This window comes from Cuculus canorus, chromosome 1 (assembly GCF_017976375.1).
Source record: "Cuculus canorus isolate bCucCan1 chromosome 1, bCucCan1.pri, whole genome shotgun sequence".
NCBI classification, from domain to species: Eukaryota; Metazoa; Chordata; class Aves; order Cuculiformes; family Cuculidae; genus Cuculus; species Cuculus canorus.
Window position 1 is genome coordinate 50,424,967 of NC_071401.1, and position 18,505 is coordinate 50,443,471.

Consider the following 18,505-nt stretch of genomic DNA (forward strand, 5'->3'; position numbering starts at 1 on the left):
TGAAGTTCATTCTGAAGTTATGATTCACTGTACGCAGACACTGCAAACCCCAACTACCCAACCAAGGTTCAAAAATTCAGCTGTTCTAATAGAAGGTCTCAAGGCATTGACAATGATAGGCCAAAGACAATGAAAGCTAGAAACAACCTAGAGGAAAAAAAGCACACTGTTCCAAAAAGCCAAAGACGGGAATTAGTGTTTTGACAAAAGGTGCTGCGATGGCTGGCCAATTAACAGTACTACCAGGGTTCCAAAAGAATGAGGGAGTGGTGAATCCAAAGTAGCAAAAAACACACTTAAAGCAACGTGCTGACTCTTCCAGCATTTACCAGTCAAAGCGTTTTCAAAATTAGACCCTAAACTATTAAGGTTCTTATCAAGGTAGCAAATTACTCATGAACCCACAATATTTTAAAGCTCTGTAGCTGAATATTCATATTATCCTAAAGTGCTTAGATCACTTCAAATGGGCACATGGGAAATTTGTGATGCTCAATTTGTGGTTAGTTACTAATGCAGCAACATTTTGCATTAATGAAACTCCTGATGTGCATTAATTACTGTACTGGCATGTAACACATTTTTGTGCCTATTAGTTTGCTAATACGTAGAATAAAAATAATCATGTATGACTTGTGTGAGTAGGGAAATGTAAGCCGCAGCTCATTTGAATTTAGAAAAAACAGACTATATTAAGAAACCATGCAGTTTCTCACCAGTGTCTCTCGTGCATGAGAAGATGCCATTAACAAAACGCATCAGCACATCTGAGTTCCTAGAAATGAACTTACCTCTGAGTCCCTAGAAATCGCTGTGATCTCAGTTGTTCAGCCACATATAAAGACGCTGCTGTCGCCAGTAGTTCTCTTCTTTCAAGATCTGTCAGTTCGTGTCCTAGTTTTCAAAAAGAAGTTTAAAAAAAATAGATACCAGAGACCAACAGGCACAAAAAGTAACAACTACCAGTGAAGACACTGTTCGGTCCTTATATGTGAAACCTCTATTTTTTTCCCCCTAAATTAAGATGAGATTCAGCACAGCAGATGCTGTGAGTTTCAGGGTTTAAATTGTGTGTTTTCATACAGATCAGATCAGCCCTACTGCTAACACTGGTATCTCTGTTAAAAACAATTTGAAAACTGAAAGAAAAAAACCTGAAAAACGCTGAGACACCTTGATTTTGTTACTGAGATGCCACTGATTGACATATTGTGCCTCACGCTGGTAAGGAATCCATCTGTACGTTAGAACTTACTCAAAATATACAGCACTCTTTCTCAGTACTTTACCTTGCAAAGGCTACAGAACTTTCAGTCAAAAGAGATAACACAACAATGCAAACCCCAGAAATAAACGTGGATAAAACTACTAGTCAGCCCTGGGTTATTTAGTGCCAATTGTGTCATCATTAGTTTGTGACCAATGGAATAAAAGCCACGTTTGGCACTTCATAGGCAGAACGAGTCTCAAAGTAGCCTACAACCTGAAGGCAAGCCAGCTAACAAAGATCTGGACAAAAAGGCAGAAGCCAGAGTGATTGGAAGCAGGTTTTCTGCAAATCTGGTCTTGTTCCAGAAGGTGAAGTTAATTAGCAATTCAACTGCCCATTCAGCAGGCTAAGACAGAGCAGTGTCAGAACCTTGTCCGTCAGAACCTTCAGGTCAGAAATCATACAACATAGATTTGGCATAAGAAGCTGACAAATAGGTGGCCGAGACTGGTATCATCAGAGAAGCAGAACAGTAAAAACTGAGACAAAAAGGAGCAAAAGAACAAGTAAAGTCAGTAGTCCATAAAGCAATGGCAGGAAGTTAAAGTTGACGTAGAAAAGGACAAGATTTACATAGATTAATTGTTACAGAGAAAGAGGCAAATTTTATCCTCAGGAGAGCAATTCTGCACAGATGAAAGCAAGGGTGTTTCAAAAGCCAAAGGAGGAGGAAAGGCAATAAAGTTAAAAAAAAAAAAAAAGCTAAGACTGAACAATTCAGCTGCATGCAGTTACAACAGAGCTCTCAAAATGCTTCAGGCAGCTGCTGTTTGCCTAAGCAGACCTTCACATGTATGTATCACAGCAAACACTATCATCCATGACAAGTACAGATTCCCATGAACAGAGGGAGGAAGAGGTGAGGAAGGCTGTATGTCCCCAAGCAACTCAACCCCTGAAGCATGTTTGCTTCCAGTCCTGCAGCAGAGAAACAGTTGCACATTTCCATTCTACACCTCTACTCTCCCATCACCTCAGCATTACTGCATGTAAAGGTAACTCACATTCCCCAGTACTGGTCACTAGTGAGGGACACCTATAATCAATATCATAAAAGAGGACTAACATGATCCTTGGGAAAACCCAGAATGGAGGCCTCTGAAAAGGACTGGAGCAGGCTTTACAGTAACAAGTGCACAATTTCAAACCAGAACGTCTTCTGCACAGGACCCATCCTTCCACCGAGCACATTACATGTGGATCAGTTACGAGGCTGCTCAGAGTCCACCTCAGCAATGCAATCATACCATGGTGATGGAAACGTGCTCATTACAGTTCCAGCTAACAGTACAAAGGAGCTGTCACAGGCCAAAAAAATGTAAATTTAAAAACAACAAAAGCCAGCAAATCTGCATCAATTTATTTTTAATTTAGTTCACATTAACATATTCTGGCTAAAGATAACTGCAACTTCCTTTGCTCAGTGTTTATTATTTTTTATTTGCCTTGAAATGGAAACTGTCTTTAACAAATCTATGCAGAAATATAAATGTTGAAATGTTGAGAAAAAGTTGATCTTTCCTTTGCCAGTTATTAGAAAAACTGATTGCAAAGTGAAAGTTAAAAACCACTGAACTTTTGTACTATTTGTGTATATATACAAACACATACACGTGTATATAGAAGCCTTATAGAATCATAGAGTGGTTTGGGTTGGAAGGGACCTTAAAGATCATCCAGTTCCAACCCCCCTGCCATGGGCAGGGACACCTCCCACTAGATCAGGCTGCTCAAGGCCCCATCCAACCTGGCCTTGAACACCTCCAGGGATGGAGCAGCCACAACTTCCCTGGGCAACCTGTGCCAGTGCAGTATAATTATACAATGCAATAACATCAAGTTTCTGCCTTTCAAAATGTGCCATTTTCCAGCTGCCTCCACACAGTGAAGACGCTCCAAGACAATACTTCCGAAATGTTCTATATAAAATTGGTGATTTGTCTAGACGTTTCATCTGAAGAAACATCAGGAAACCATCCTAAAATCTTCGCTTTTCAGCCACCCATCCCACAAAACCAAAATTGCATGTTCCCACCTGCTCAAACACACACTAGTACTACCAACTCATAAAAAGGAACAAGGTAAAACTGGAAAGATCCCAATTTGAAGGTTTTACTGCATGACCTTCATCTCGGATTAAATCAATAACTGCTTTTGCACTTGCTGTGGTGCAGAAACTATATTCTCCTTGTCTCTTCAATAAAAATCTAACTCCAACCAGTGAACAAAGGTCAATAATTTGGAACAGGTTAACAACCAAGGGTTTCATTCACCTCTTCATTATCACAAACATGAAAAAGATGTTTATCCACTTTCTCTGTCACTATTTGTATTTGTTACAGCAGAGTGGCAAGAAGAAAACCAGTCATGACTGTAGTATCCAATACGGGCAATTTACATTTATTTTCCTAAGTCTCAGAGATAATATATTCCATTAACAAGAACACACCAAAACTATATTTTGGTCTTCAGCTCTTTGGCATTAAAGATACAACCCCACCACAGAATGTTCACAGCACAACTGTTGAGGCATAGCTCAGAAGCTTCATTAAAGGCTGCTTCCTAAGGAAGGCAGATTTATCTTTATTATACAAGACAGACTGTCTTAGGTCTCTGAACTCAAGCCCCATTTCCCCTGTGTTCTGCTTTTGCTCTCTGCTATGCTCAGCAGAATTTTAAGTCTTTTCAAAGTTATACTTTCAATTACGTTACTGTATTCAGAAATACACAAATGCACCAGATAGCAATACCTTTGTTTCACTTTGAGTCTTATACTACCTTACAAGCTACCCCTCAGGATTTCAACTAGATGTCCTGAGGTATAAGTTAATATTCACCATCAAGAGAGATACATCACAGCCTTTCATGTTCACCATTCAGAAGATCAACCTGAAAAGTAACAAAGCTACTTCTGGGGCATTCGTCCAAGTGCCACCTTGACAGGGAGTGAAGTAAGTAAGTAGCAAAGGTTCTGCAGCTTCCAGCATGGGAAGTTCTGTCATTGTTCTTTCCTGCCCTAATCACTGCAGACTCCTGGGCTACACGAAGATTTCATCTCTGCCGTAAAAGGTAAATCAACTCCCAAATCTCTCTTCTCAACAGGGGATATACTTCTGCATTCTCACTACCATCACTGATCTGAATTATATAAGATGAACATAAAACAGGGTTAATGGCTATAAAATTAAGTCACAACTGAAGGAGCGGAAGCACTTTTGTTCATACTATTTAACCGCACACATCTATTACTACTAAATGACAGAACCCTGGTTAGAAGGAAGACAAGAAAAAAGTATTTCTCTCTCATTTCCCTAATGTTATGATTGCTTAAATCAATATTATCCCAGTATCCCCCAAGCTGAGTCAAAAAGGTTCATGCAATTACTTTACATAACCAACTTCAAATTAAATTACATAAAAGGTCATTTTTCCCATAACAGTCTCATTTGCATTTTGTCCTAGAAATGTGTTTCCCACTATCAATTACAGGGGGAAAAAAAATCTCAAAACAAACAAGCCCTGGTTATGTGCCTAGGTCTGTTACTTAATACTTGGAAAGTATTTTTCTGATTGTGAAGAATAAAAATTAAATGCAAAACGAGTAAGATAGAGCACAATACATAATTCAGGCCCATACCGATGCAGGCAACACTTATATTATTCCCAGTAACTGTTTTGTTTTCAGTTTTTCCCCAGTGGATTTTGAACTGGACCATTACAGATACACCAACTAGGCTGAGGCAGAAAACAAAGTTTCATGTTCTGAAGTTCAGCAGAGCTTTGCTCTATCCAGATGGTCAAGATAAGAGACAGACAATACCATCTGTGTATGCAATCTCAAGCCATTCAGAGTAGTGAAGGGGTCTCAGAGAGCTCATGATCCCTTATAAGATGAATGGTACACAATACAGAAAGGAAACCACTATTTTGAATTAAGGGGATTAGTGACAGACTAAGAAATATTTCTTGGCTTCACCTGTCAGAAAGAAAGTCAAAGAAGCTATTGGTTAAGTCAATTTTTATAATCCAGTAGCTTCATAAAATGAAGACAAAGATTAGGCTCCAGTGTGGACAAAATGAATGGAATTAACAGTAATGATCCTTTTTCTTCTAACAGTAACACCGCCATAGGAAGCTGCATTCTTCACATCAATTAATACTAAAAGTGAAGTCCAGACTTCAATTTCAGCGACATATCTACAGAGCAAATTTACCTAAAAATTGATTTCGTTCATAACAGATTCATGGAAAGACTGAGGTTAAAGGACCTTGGGAGGTCTTAAGTTTATTCAGTGTGTCCCACCACATCACTGAGCCAGCTCAGCATCAAATTCAGAGCAGGTTGCTCAGAGGTTTGTACAGTCAGGTCTTGAAAATCTCCAGTTTACATGTATATCACTGAAAAGCCTGGCTCTGTCTCCCTGAGAACTCCCTCAGAGGTATGAGAAAGCTGCCATTAGGTCCACTCTCAGTTTTCTTGTTTCCAGACTAAACAAGCCTGGTTCTTCCAGCCTCTCTCTTCATAGGTCCTCTGTTCCAACTCCACCCTGGTGGCTTTTTGCTAGCCTTACTGAAGTTTATTTACATCTTTCTTATACACATGAGGAGGTTAAAACTGCACACAGTATTTCAGGAGTGGTTTAATAAGCGTCAAGTAAAGTGGAGTAATTGATCCCTTCAACCCATACAATTATAACAAACCCAATGTATTTAAAAGCCTTTACCTCATATACACTCTCTGGAGCCAATACACAACTGCAGGAAAGAGGTGTTTCCTCTTCCTTCTCTTCCTTATTAGAAAACAGTTAACACAAAGGGTTGTCCATCAGAACTTCTGCTCTTCCTCTCCACCCAAATGAGGTAAATGTGCTAAAAGAGGGGCAAGTAAAGGGTTCTTTTTCCTTTTCCCCCCTGTCTTTTGGTGTGGATTTGCCATAACCTCTTGGAAAATGCCTCATTTCTCATTTGCACAGGATGTCTCTCCCAAAGAGACTGATCAAGCATTTGAGATGTCATTTAACAACCAGGAAACACAAACCATAAAAAACAAACAAACAAAAAAAAAACCACAACTCATCATTTACACAGATATCCAGGAAGAGATGGATAACTGTGAAACAGACTGAATCACAAAGAACAATCCAATGGATAGGGCTCTAAACCAAGAATCCTTCAGTTTAATTTGCTCTATGTCAAGGACTCTCTTAGATCTTTGTGTAAAAAGAAATACTTTCTGTGCCCATAAGATAGGGATAATAGGTAGTATATTCCTTTCTCACCAGGCAGGTTAGGAAGCACAGAAACATTCCAGGCCACTTGGAAGCTGTAGAAGGACAGCCAATACTCTATCAAAACAGTATGGGCCACTCCTGCACACTTGGCAAATGTCTTTATCCCAAGCAAACTCCTTGGAGACCACTCTAAGACAGATGTATTTGTGTCATCTGACCTAATCAGTAGTGCTATACCCACCTTGAGGACTGCACTCCTCCCAAAACATGCATGGGTGCTCAGAGTAATGACCCTCTGACAGCCTGCATCCTCACCACCCATCCCTCCTACAGACAACAAAAGGATACAACAGCAGCTGTTTTCCCACACTAATCGTACCCTGAGCAAGGCTAGTTTCAGCACAGTGCTATTTTACAATAACTTGCAATAAACAAACTGGTTTTGTTAATGAATGCTTATTTAAAGAAGGTGAGAGAAAAAAAAAACTAATCATGAAAATTACTAAACATTCCCATTCTAGATGTAATTTGAAGTAGGCATCACAGGTTAATGGAAAAGCTGCCAAGATATTTCCAATAGTTAATTTTTTAACTTATAATAAAAGCCTGCTAATAAAGGACTTATAATTAAATCCTTGAAAACACGACTAGAAAACAAAGCATCTCTTCTTTCACTCTTCAACAAGACTAAAGTTAATATTTATATTTGAAGAAAAATGCACATAAGAAACGGGCCAGTACTTCATGCAGCCACCAGAAAGAACACAGTTGACATTCGCTATTTATCATCAATGTAAACCAACAGTGGCAACTGCGTAGTTTACAAAAGAAACACACTTGGATTGTGCACGAGGCTTAATATGGAATCTGTCTTCATTGAGATTTTTTCATTTCTTAAATTTTCCAAGATTAAAACACTTCTGGTATTGATTTCTTAACAACAGCACGTATTTCTAGGTATTTCCAAATACACTTTGGCTACACGCTGCTCTAATTTTTCAGGTTATCATAGATCTTTTTTTACAGCTACACATCTTTTTTATAAACAATATTAAGATAAATAAAGTTACTTAATTTTCAAATTTTACCCTGGGTATTTATGTAAAAAAGGTTAGCTGCAGTGAACAAGGGACTCGCAGAAGTTAATTTGCCTTTGTTTCTCCTGCTGAGCTTCTACCCATCATCTGCCCACCACCCTTGCTTTCCTTCAATAGTTGCCATTAGAGTCTTTGCATTTGCAGGCATATTTTTCAATAGGTACTTCAAAAATTATCCTGTAATTCAACACATTGATATTTTTTTTAAGGCAGAAAGGCCTGATCCAGAGTGATAAAAGGGGTCTCCATTACTTCAGTGAGCTTTGAATCAGTATTCTTCAATAAGTACTCTTGACTTGAAATTCAAATGCTTTGTAAAAATAATATCTGCATTTTTTTAATCATTAAGAAGGCTAATGTATTTTTCTATATGACACAGAGGAAGAAGAATGAAACTTCTCATACTGTAGGAACAAATTCTAGTTATTTTGCATGTCTCTTTTATTATTTTCTATTATGACATGTCATAATATCTCTTCTTGTGTCTTCTGGTGTCTAGAGCAAAAGCTAGAAGACTGTTAATACAATATTACTGTTTACTTCAGACTGTGACACTGATAAGCCATTTGCATCAGTATGTGCACACAAATATATGCACATACAGTTCAAGTCAAATGACCCCAAAATAAATTTCTTATCATCCTGCAATTTGTGGACCAAGAAGTAATTAACTGATTATATAGTGGTTAACATTGTAATGTAAAACTTTAGAACAAGAATAAAAGAACAAGACGAGTGCCTTTCCATTGTCAAAAAGGGGTCACCTCCTGGGTCAGCAAATCCTGTCCCAGCTTCTTACAAGTGACTGAGGGCCCCAACAGACACATGATCACAAATAGGGGTAAAATGGTTTATGTTTTTATTGTTTCCAGTTGTGTGTCAGGTGAGGCTGCCTTTTTACAGCGTGGTATAAACCTATCCAACATCTCACACCCTCGCCCTTCTCCTCCATTCCCTTCCTGCCATTCCTAGCCTGCAACTCACTCTGCACATCTGCTGAAGTTCACCAGATTCCTCATGAGCTAAGTCGACCCAAGAACTCTCAAAAAAACATCTGAACAAAAGTAGCAACAAGAAAATAATGCAGTTTTCTGGTTGTTTAGGTAACTGAATCCACTCAGAACAAAGACTGAAAAGTCCCAAACTGTCAAAAGACAGGACATGGGATTTCATATGAAAGTCTCAGGGAAGGCAGACAGACCAGCTAATCAGCAGCACTGAGCCTTCAGAGCAGACCAGAGTTCCCTCAAGTCTATGCTGGATGAAAGCCAGGTGATTTACCTGAAGATTAGTTAACTAGACCTTAGCAAAGATGACAAAGGAACATTTGAGCTTCAACCATCAAAAGCTTACTGCCACCCAAGGCAACTAACTCCTACTGCTTACATTGCAGTCAGGAACCAATAATAAGCTGGATACATTAAACTCCTCACATAGGACTGTTATCACATAGCGTTGCCAATTACATCATGATATAAAGTAGTTCTGTGGATGAATATTCTTTGCACCAAACTCGCGCACCGAGTCCTGACGTAAGGAAAACCTGTTCTGCTCCTTAATGAGACTAGAATTTGGCAAGGTGCCAGTCAAGTCCAGGGACTGCCAATCTGGCTGTGTTGTCTCCAAAGGGGGATGAGGATTCTGCCACATTGGATTAATGATGAATGGGGGGAAAAAGGCATCTCCATGGGATTCATAAAGGATCCACGAATGATGAGCTGTAAATACTGTTGTCTTATTAATAAGGAAGAGGTTCTGCCTGATGAATGCCAGCTGAGGTGTGAGGCCTGTATGGAAGAACTGAGTTCTCTGACCACACAGGTCAAGAAAGCATCAACAGCAGATTGTCTGAGAGAGAAGGCATGGTTTTAAAATTTGATCCTTGTGAAAGGAAAGCAATCTATTTGTTTACTTACATTTTACTCCCAAGTGTTGTTACACATTTTTTAACCGAGTTGTTTAGAAAGTTGTAAAGAAGCATTTGCATTTGCTTTTGCGTTAACCTAGTGTATGAGTCAAATAATTTCGAGGTGATGATCATTACTACTTGTAACAAGTATAAAGACCAAGCTACTGAAATACTCTCTTAAAATGCCAGATTCTCCAGACAATGCTACAATGAATACAAAGAGTGCCAAAAGGCAATTCAAGATGCTGCACAAACTCACTGGAGAAGCAATAGTGTTGAGCAAAGAGAAATCTTATCTTCAGCGAACAGTAGGAGCACTGCCTGTAAAGAAGCACGGTAGCATGGTAGACTTGAACTAATGTTTATTTTACATATTTCATGTCACCTACAAATTGTTTTTCTTGCATTTGGATCTACTTCATTTACCATTTTGCCACTAGAAGTATGTATCTTGCCTTCTTGGAAGTAAAGAAAGCAACTGCTTCACTTATATTATGCATTATTTAAAAACTCTAATTGTGTGTATGTGTATATACATTTAAGGGGAAAAAAGTGAAGACTGATTGGGGAACATGTCAGTCCATAAATATAAAATAATAATAATCAGAAATAACATCTCTTAAGAAAAAGAAAACACTCCGAAAAGGAACCCACCTTTAAAACCATCAGGATAGACTTCAGGAAGGAATTTAGTGCTGATGTCTCCTTGAACAAAGCGTGGATGGACGATCACTTCTCGCAGTAAAGAAATATTGTGAGCCACACCTGAAAACAAAGCATTGATACAAAAATCATTTAAACATATTAATCACCAATCACAGCAGGAAATATTTTTTAAAAATATGAGATTTTATCTCTATAGAATAAATACTTTTTGACAATTTAGAGATCATTGTATTCCTGCAGTCAATGTAGATTTACCAGTTTTGTTCAACTCCTGCCTCCAGATGCCCTCCTTAAACACGCAGTTTAATTAAGAAGTAAAGCTTTTAAATTTTCACCTCACCAAGCCCAATACAGACATCTGGTTAAATCAATGACAGCAAACACAACCAAAACACTTCTGGTTCACCTTGAAATGACCAATTAGTCATGACTGTAAGTACCAGCTCAATTCCAGTGAACCCTGGCCCACCTTGCCATGCTGCCACCTTATTTACACACTCTCCTGCAGAAGATACGTACCACATTACATCCCATTCACAGTAATGAAAGAGAGTAAAAAGTTGTATCACATACATGGTTTTATAACACTTTCTCATTTTTAAGTCATAAGAGACTCCTATGGAGCTTAGAAAACAAAGAAACCTATTGCTCATTTCATGTATACCTTTATCCCTGGCCAATCCTTTTCCTGAATGTCCTTTTCCTCCTTTTGCACTGTTTCATGACCCTATTAACCATACAGCATCCACCCCTGCAATATTTCTTTTATAAAAAATTACCTATCACAGAGCCACTTGTCCTTCAATTTCTTTGAATATTACAATTTTTGCTTTCTTTTTTTCCTAAATGTCTTCATCTCCTTTCATTCCACTTCCCAGCCTGCCTCCTCTCTTTCGTTTGTATTTTTCACTCCCTTCTTTTCCCCTGCTTTTTTGCCAAAGAGATGACTTCTAACAAATGCAATTTACAGCTACACAGCCCAAAGGACGCTGCCAGCATTAGTTCAGTACTTGCACATAAAGCACTAAGCCCTCTGTCCCTTTCTCACAGATAAAAGATAGCTTTTTTTTTTTTATCAGAGAGGAAAAGAATAAACCATATTCCATTTCCAACATAGGCTGGAAAAAACAATCAGAAGTAGATTTCAACACAAGATATGTACTCGGCATAGTTAACACTGGAAAAAGACTGTCTAGGGAAAGATTCTGGACTCAGTGAAAATGTTTAAAAACAGTTTAAACACCTGTCAGGATGCAAATATAGTTAGTATACCTTAGTTTAGGCAGTGAGATTAGATGACTTTTTGAAATTCTTCAAGCTTTATTCTTCTTTGAATTTAACAGTGCTATGTAACTAAGCTGGTAGCTTAACGCTAAACTGCACTTTGCCAGAAGTACTTGCAGTTTAGCACTGAATACGATGACATTAAGTCACTTCATTGAAATAATAAATAAGAAGTCTTTACAGGAGGTGGGAGAGGAAAAGAGGTGCGAAAAAAATCCCTAGGAAAAAAATGCCCAGATAATTTAAATTCTCTTTTGCTTCCTGCACTCCAAACAATTTTCCAAGAGAGGATATTTTTTGTTTTGAGAGTAGTACGCAGCTCAGCTCTGGAAAGTTTAAGACAATGCAGGTAAGAAAAAAATATCATCTTTATCTTGACTCTCTTCTCAATTTTGGAAAGAGATCATAACGGAAAATTTTAAAAGCCACCACAGTGCCATCCCAATATGACTAAAAAAATAAAACTGAAGCTGAAACAGATGTGCAATTCAGGAGCATAAACTGTAAGCACTGGCTGCAGCCATTGCATCCATTCTAGGTATGGATAAATGAGGAAGCTGCTATAGGAAAGAGGTTATCCAGCCTCAGCTGTGTGGTGTGCACATTTTTACCCTTCAGGAAACACAAAGTCATTCAAATTCTTTCCTCTCAGTGTCAGAGGGAGAAGCAACTCCAAACTATATCGCATTTTCCAGGTTACATGAACTTTGGCGTTATTTGCACACCATGAAGTCTCAAATGTGGAGAACATCACAAATCAGTCTATCTTGACAATATTTCTCTGTGCATCCATCTCTTGGTAAAGTACAAGATCCTGAACTTCAACTTGAAATACGCTTACTTACAAGTCATTATGATTACCACCATGATGCCATGTGAAAGTTATTTGCACATTTTTTTCTAATACCTCTAGTTTAAAACAACATGAATAAGTATTTATTGTAAACTCAGGTCTCTCAGCTCTAAATTAAGCTACTTGGATTTTGTCGCCCATTGAGATCTCACCAACACAAAAACACTAGCAGTACAGTGACTGCAAATTGCTGTAGCTACAGAAGCAGATCCTTTTGCACTCCTACTTCTCTTCCTTTTGTGTTTTTCCAACGTAGAAGCATAAATAACATGCTTGTTATTTTATAAGCAGACCAGTTCAAATGGTTTCAAAGCTTTTTGCCCCTACAGTTTGCTGCTGGTGTGAATTTTCAGGCTCTCTGTGTGGCCGTCACTGATACCACTTTCAACACACAGAGTTAGATTCAGCCTCAATGAATCATGAAGTCATAGCTTTAAAGATGAGTTCAGGAGTCATTAAGTAGCACATTACACAACCAGTTCAATGATGACAAGACAAAAATTTGACCATTTGATTTAAAAAGGATCAGCCTCCTTGGCGCCTGTGACTGAAATAGCATTCATGGAACCTAATTTCATAAACACTGAAAGGAACTTACGCTGCATCGCCACTAAACAAAATATTTTTAAAAAACCTTATGCTAAATGACCATAACTTTGAAACTAAAGTCTTTCTTTGCTACAAAATTCCTCCAAAAATTCCCATTTGAATACCAAGGAGAAAATCTGTGAAATTTCAACTTTTAAGTACAGTTTCAGGACTATGATTAGAAGACAAAGGGGAGCTCTTCAGTGCTGCCCAACTTTGAATCCAAGACTTAAGCGCATTACAATGTGTAACCAGATCATCTCATGTTTTTCTTTCCTATACTGCTATAAGATCCCCAGTGAGATGATGGCTGATGACAGATGACAGAGCTTGGTGTCTCAACTGACTGCCCCAAAAGACCTGAAATAAAAAAAAATACTGAGACTACCTTAATTATTTTGAACTCACGTGCATCAGAAATATCAAAGGCTTCTGCAATGTCTTAAGTCCCAAAAATTGAACAAGTACAACAGAGCAGACAAGCCTAGGTATTAGGGAAGCAGTATAACGTACGTATTTTACATATGCCAATTAAAACTTAATACGCAGCAGTTTCCCTGTAAGGTATGAGGAAAGGCTGTCTTTATCAGTCCTCATGATCATTATGTGAGCAGTGACTGCATGCTTGATCTGCTTCACAAAACGGAGTTGATAACTTCAGCGATGTTCCCAATCATATGGCGTTCAAAAAAAAAAACACAGTACCAGTGTAATCCTTCAGAAGTCTAGAAGTTTTAGATTCGCAATTTAGCGTGACCTCTGTCAAAGTTCATAAGGTCTCCATCTGTGTGTGAGTAACTGCGAGGCTACAGAAATATGGACCCCTAGAGCAGCTTGCTCCTGACTACCTGCTGCTTCCAAAACACTGGCCAGACATTAGCTCCACGCTCTCACAGGATCAAACAGAGGCTAACAGGCAAGACTTATTTCATGCAAAGTTAGACACTAAACTGAAGTATATTGTATTTATGTTGCGGTGGTTTTCAGAGAATTTTTCTTTTCTTGACCAGGTCTCCAGTCTGCCAGGAACAAAATCACATTTGTTAACCTGACAAGCCATGACATTCCCAACAAACAAACAAAATCCTAAAACTATACCAATTTATTTCCCCTCCAGAAAATAAAATTTCATTTCAGTATCATTTTTTTACACTGTTAGGACTGAGGCAGATCTGCAGTTACAGTAATATTCTTTTCTCTAAGTCAAAATATAATAAAAAATAATAATCAATGTTTCTTGCACCTCCATTTTTTTTATTTCACTTGGCTATATTCTTCATACAATATTACATCAACAGAAGCTCAATTTCACTTATTGGATTTCAATTTTGACACACTTTCACATTTGTAAAAGAGAGCAGACTAGCATTTAACTTATGGAGATGTAATGAAATAAAGATATATATTTTTTGTATGTTTTATATATAACAAACACTCCTGAGGTTTAATTAATTTTCCAGTTAAATTGTTATTGCCTAATGAATACAGGAGCACACTAAAAAAATCACATTGTTCACCAGACCTATTCTGTTCACTATTTCAAGAAGCCCTCACTTAAAAAAATAAAATAGAATTATAATTAGAAGAAATTACCTCCCATACTGCCTCTCTCTTTAATATTCCTCCTTTCCTTCCTCATTCTCTGGATTATATCTGCCTTAAAACCTTGCTAAATATACCAGATTTTTCATTATCGTATGAACTGCAGCCTAACTCCTAACCTGCTTTTCCAAGAAAGCACAAAGAAGAAGACAGTAAAATTAATTTTGTTGAAAACAAAAATTTTATCGCAGAGTTATGGACAGGTTATCATACCACATTTTTACTCACAAAAAAATCAGAACTTGAAATGCCAAGGCACAAAACACGGGCAATGTTTTCACTCTAAATATTTACTGACACTAAACATATTCAGTGTTGATTAGCCTTTTTACAGTATTAAGCTTCTGTCATCTTGACATCTGCAAACACAAATCTGCATTTATCCATGTAAACTTAACTGCAGTCCAACATGCCTCTCTGTAGATAAGCAGTTGAATATACTTAACTCGCTAATAATTTCAAATTGTGCTAAGTGGAATAGAAAGAACTTTATCTGCATACTTACTGATTGCAAAAACATGTGGAGTACAGTACTAGTGGTTTCTCTTTTTGGAAAAGAAGGCAAAGCTAAATTATCACCAATCAATTTAAATGCTGAAAAAGAATAAATGCTATAAAGTTCAGGAGGCATTCCAGTTCATTTCTCTAACCAAAAAATAAAAATAAAAAAAACAACATTAGACAAGCTCTGCACTGAGCATTATGAAACACTGATTACGTTACTCTCCACTTAAAACAAGAACATTATCATCAATTTGCACAGACTATGAAAATACCACTTTCAACGCATGAACTTTTTAAAGTCCACGATTACTGCCCAGCTAGCCTCTATGTTTGCAATTCCAAAAGCTGTCATAATGTTCCCTAAAACTCTCAACATTCAACTCTTTGTCTTTCAAGGCTTGTGGTTTGCTTCAATTCACTTCAGAGAAAGCTACTGCATACAAAGTTCCATCCCAAAAGGGAGAAGAAAAGCTTTCGTAGCTTTGCAGTTTTAATACACAGACATCCACATAAAGTTCTCACATAGGATCAGTACACCCATGCCCCTCAGAGCTGAACATGTATGTCAATTAAAACATTAATTCTTTTAGATATTAAAGTCTGGAGCTCACAGAACTCACAGACCAGAACTCACAGAGGGGAAAGAAGGGAGGAGAAAAGCAAATAATACATGATAACGTCTTACTGCAAAAATTGTTAATTTAAACAAATTAAATTTTGTACTGCATGCACTTCTGAACCTCTTTAATAAGATTAAGTAGTCCATGCTGGAGCATGTCCAGAGGAGGGCAACGAAGTTCGTGAAGAGTCTAGAGCACAAGTCTCATGAGGAGCCACTGAGGGAACTGGGGTTGCTCAGCGTGGAGAAGAGGAGGCTGGGGGGAGACCTTATCACTGTCTACAACTACCTGAGAGGAGGTTGCATTGAAGTGGGTGCTGGCCTCTTCTCCCAAGTAACAAGCAACAGGACAAGAGGAAATGGCCCCAACCTGTGCCGGGGAGGTTTAGGTTAGATGTTAGGAAATATTACTACAATGAAAGGATTATCAAGCATTGAAACAGGCTGTCCAGGGAAGTAGCTGAGTCACGGTACCTGGAGGTATTTAAAAGCCTATTAGATGTCATGCTTAGGGTTTTGTGGTGAATTTGACAGTGTTTGGCTAAGGGTTGGACTTGATCCTAAAAGTCTTTTCCAACCTAATCATAGAGTTATTTATTTATGGTATTAACCAACACGTAAAAATGTTTGAAATAGCAGAATAACTGGAAGAAGTTAAGCACTTTATTTCAAGAATAACTGATAGTAAAAGGATGGCCATCCTGCTACTGTCCTCTCCTCAGCCACCCCTTTACTCCAAGGAAGGGGAATTAAACACCAGGACAGCATTACATCTAAGGAAGACAGCTAGAAATAACAGCACTTGTCTTTCGATGCCTCCCCAACCTGGCACACTGCATTTCTTGCAGTTTTTCACTGTTAGAACTGGTTTTTTCTTAACTAAAAAAAATTCTCCTGACAGCAAAAAGTACCTTATTTTATTTGCCTTCTCCTGTACCAGTAATACTGCCTTCCTTTTTCACCTGATCAGCATCTTTTTTCCTCCACAATGCAGCAGTCTATAGCCCTTTCTAAACTACAGGCCACAATGTTCCACTCCCTCCTCTGCAACTACCTTAAGAAAAGAAATGATAAGAGGTACAGGAGGAGAATCTTCCTCCATGCCAATATCTGTGCTCCAAGATGATGTAACATTGCAATGTTCCCTTCTAGTGGTTTTGAACTAAATTCATTGCTTTCCCTTGTCCAATTTTAGTTTCTGTGCTGACACACTTGGGAACCACCAGTCCCTGTTGCAAAGGGTCAGAGAACAGAGTCTCTTGCCGAAGTCCCAGCTCCTCTCCCTCCGGCATGCAGCAAAGAGAATTCACCGTTCAGTCGTACGACCTGTTGCAGCACTTTTTTTCAAAGCACAACCAGGAAAACAAGGCCTGTTTCATGCTATTTTTAAAAAAAACAGACACTATGTGCCTTTTGCACGCAAACTGGCTCATGCACAAAGATTGTTTTGTTTGCAGTACCAAGGAGCACACTTGCATACCTGCACACCATCAGAATACAGGAGAATATAAACCTTAAAAGCATCATTGGCATTGAGAAGCGTTTTTTAAGTTAGTAACAAGACAAAATCATTCAGTAATTCAGCTTACTGTGAAAACCTTTGTACTTGAAAATTAATTTCTTTGGAATACATGATAAAATACTAAAAGTAAAGCGTGGGGTTTTCTTCTTATTGAGTGCTTTTTCTTGGAAACCCAAGCCTTCTCCACAATACAAAGCACAGGCCTCTTTTCCCTACCAGCTAGTGTGTTTACAGCTGCAAAAACTCAAGACAACAGTTTCTGTTGACACTGTTCTGGCATGTCTCTATTCATACCAGGGAGTTAACTTCTATATTCCCATTCTCCCTCAAACATTCTCCACACTTACTAGTTTTCCATTTTCTTTTCTATGATTGCTCTTTTAGCCCAAACTGGAAGACCGCCCCTGCCCTGGCTGGTGGCTCCTTTATTTCCCCACCATTTCTACTCCTTCCTATTCTACATGCTGCTTACTCTTCCCTCAGATGCTCCTTTTGCCACTCTTCTTTCTCCAAAATGGTCTACTACATTCCTCTCTCCCCACAAGAAGGATCTCAATTGATAACAGCTGGCTTTACACAAAGACTTATAATTTCATGTTACTGCTTTCTGTTTGAATCACCATGGAAGATTAAAAGCAACCAGAGGTAGAAGGAGAGATTACAGAAATCTTGCTCTCAATTATGAGCTATCTCTGCCCAATCAGACCCCTGGTAAACTGATAATCAATTCTACTTGCAGCAGAAGTATGAGATTTCCTTCTATGTAAACAAACAGATTAAAACAATTTTTCACACATAAACTTTCTAGAACTTCATATTGCATTTTATATACACCTTCAAATGAACATATTACTCAGCATCATAAATTACATGACAAACACATGCGAAAATCATAGAGAAACTAAGAGGGTAATCACACATCACATTTAGACATATAGCAAACACACTGAAAGGCATTCTTCCAATCCCTAACTTATGTTGTTCAAATTAAAAGAAAAAAAAACTTTCTGAAGAAAAGTGGCATATAACAAAACAAACTACTAACAACAGCACAAGCTCACAGAAAAAAACTCATGCCTCATTCCAATAAGCAACACCATTTCCATGCTTGACCAATGTCTTGAGCTTTCCAGTATTGACAAATTCTCCAGTAACCACCAGATAAAACAAAAAGTGCATCTGCTTGAGACAAATATGGGTTAGGCTTTAAACATTAATGTTTGTTGCTTAAAATATTTACTGAAATTTTGCCTTTTCCTAACTGAGGACCTAACTGAGAAGGACAGCTGAATCATGGTTCAAGTCCAGGTATTATCCTCCTAGAAAACAAGTCAACAAAGACTGTAGTCTGAGAACTTGT

The 18,505-nt window shown here is 38.1% G+C and overlaps 1 protein-coding gene across 1 annotated transcript in view; it reads right to left on the reverse strand.

The window, feature by feature from the left end:
* PCCA (propionyl-CoA carboxylase subunit alpha) overlaps positions 1-18,505 on the reverse strand; it is a 289,809-nt gene that overhangs the window by 137,893 nt on the left and 133,411 nt on the right. The window contains exons 17-18 of the mRNA XM_054064867.1: positions 10,162-10,272; positions 792-894 (exon numbers count right to left, since the gene is read on the reverse strand). Coding sequence (XP_053920842.1) covers positions 792-894; positions 10,162-10,272 — 214 coding nt within the window. The remainder of the gene's footprint in view (positions 1-791; positions 895-10,161; positions 10,273-18,505) is intronic.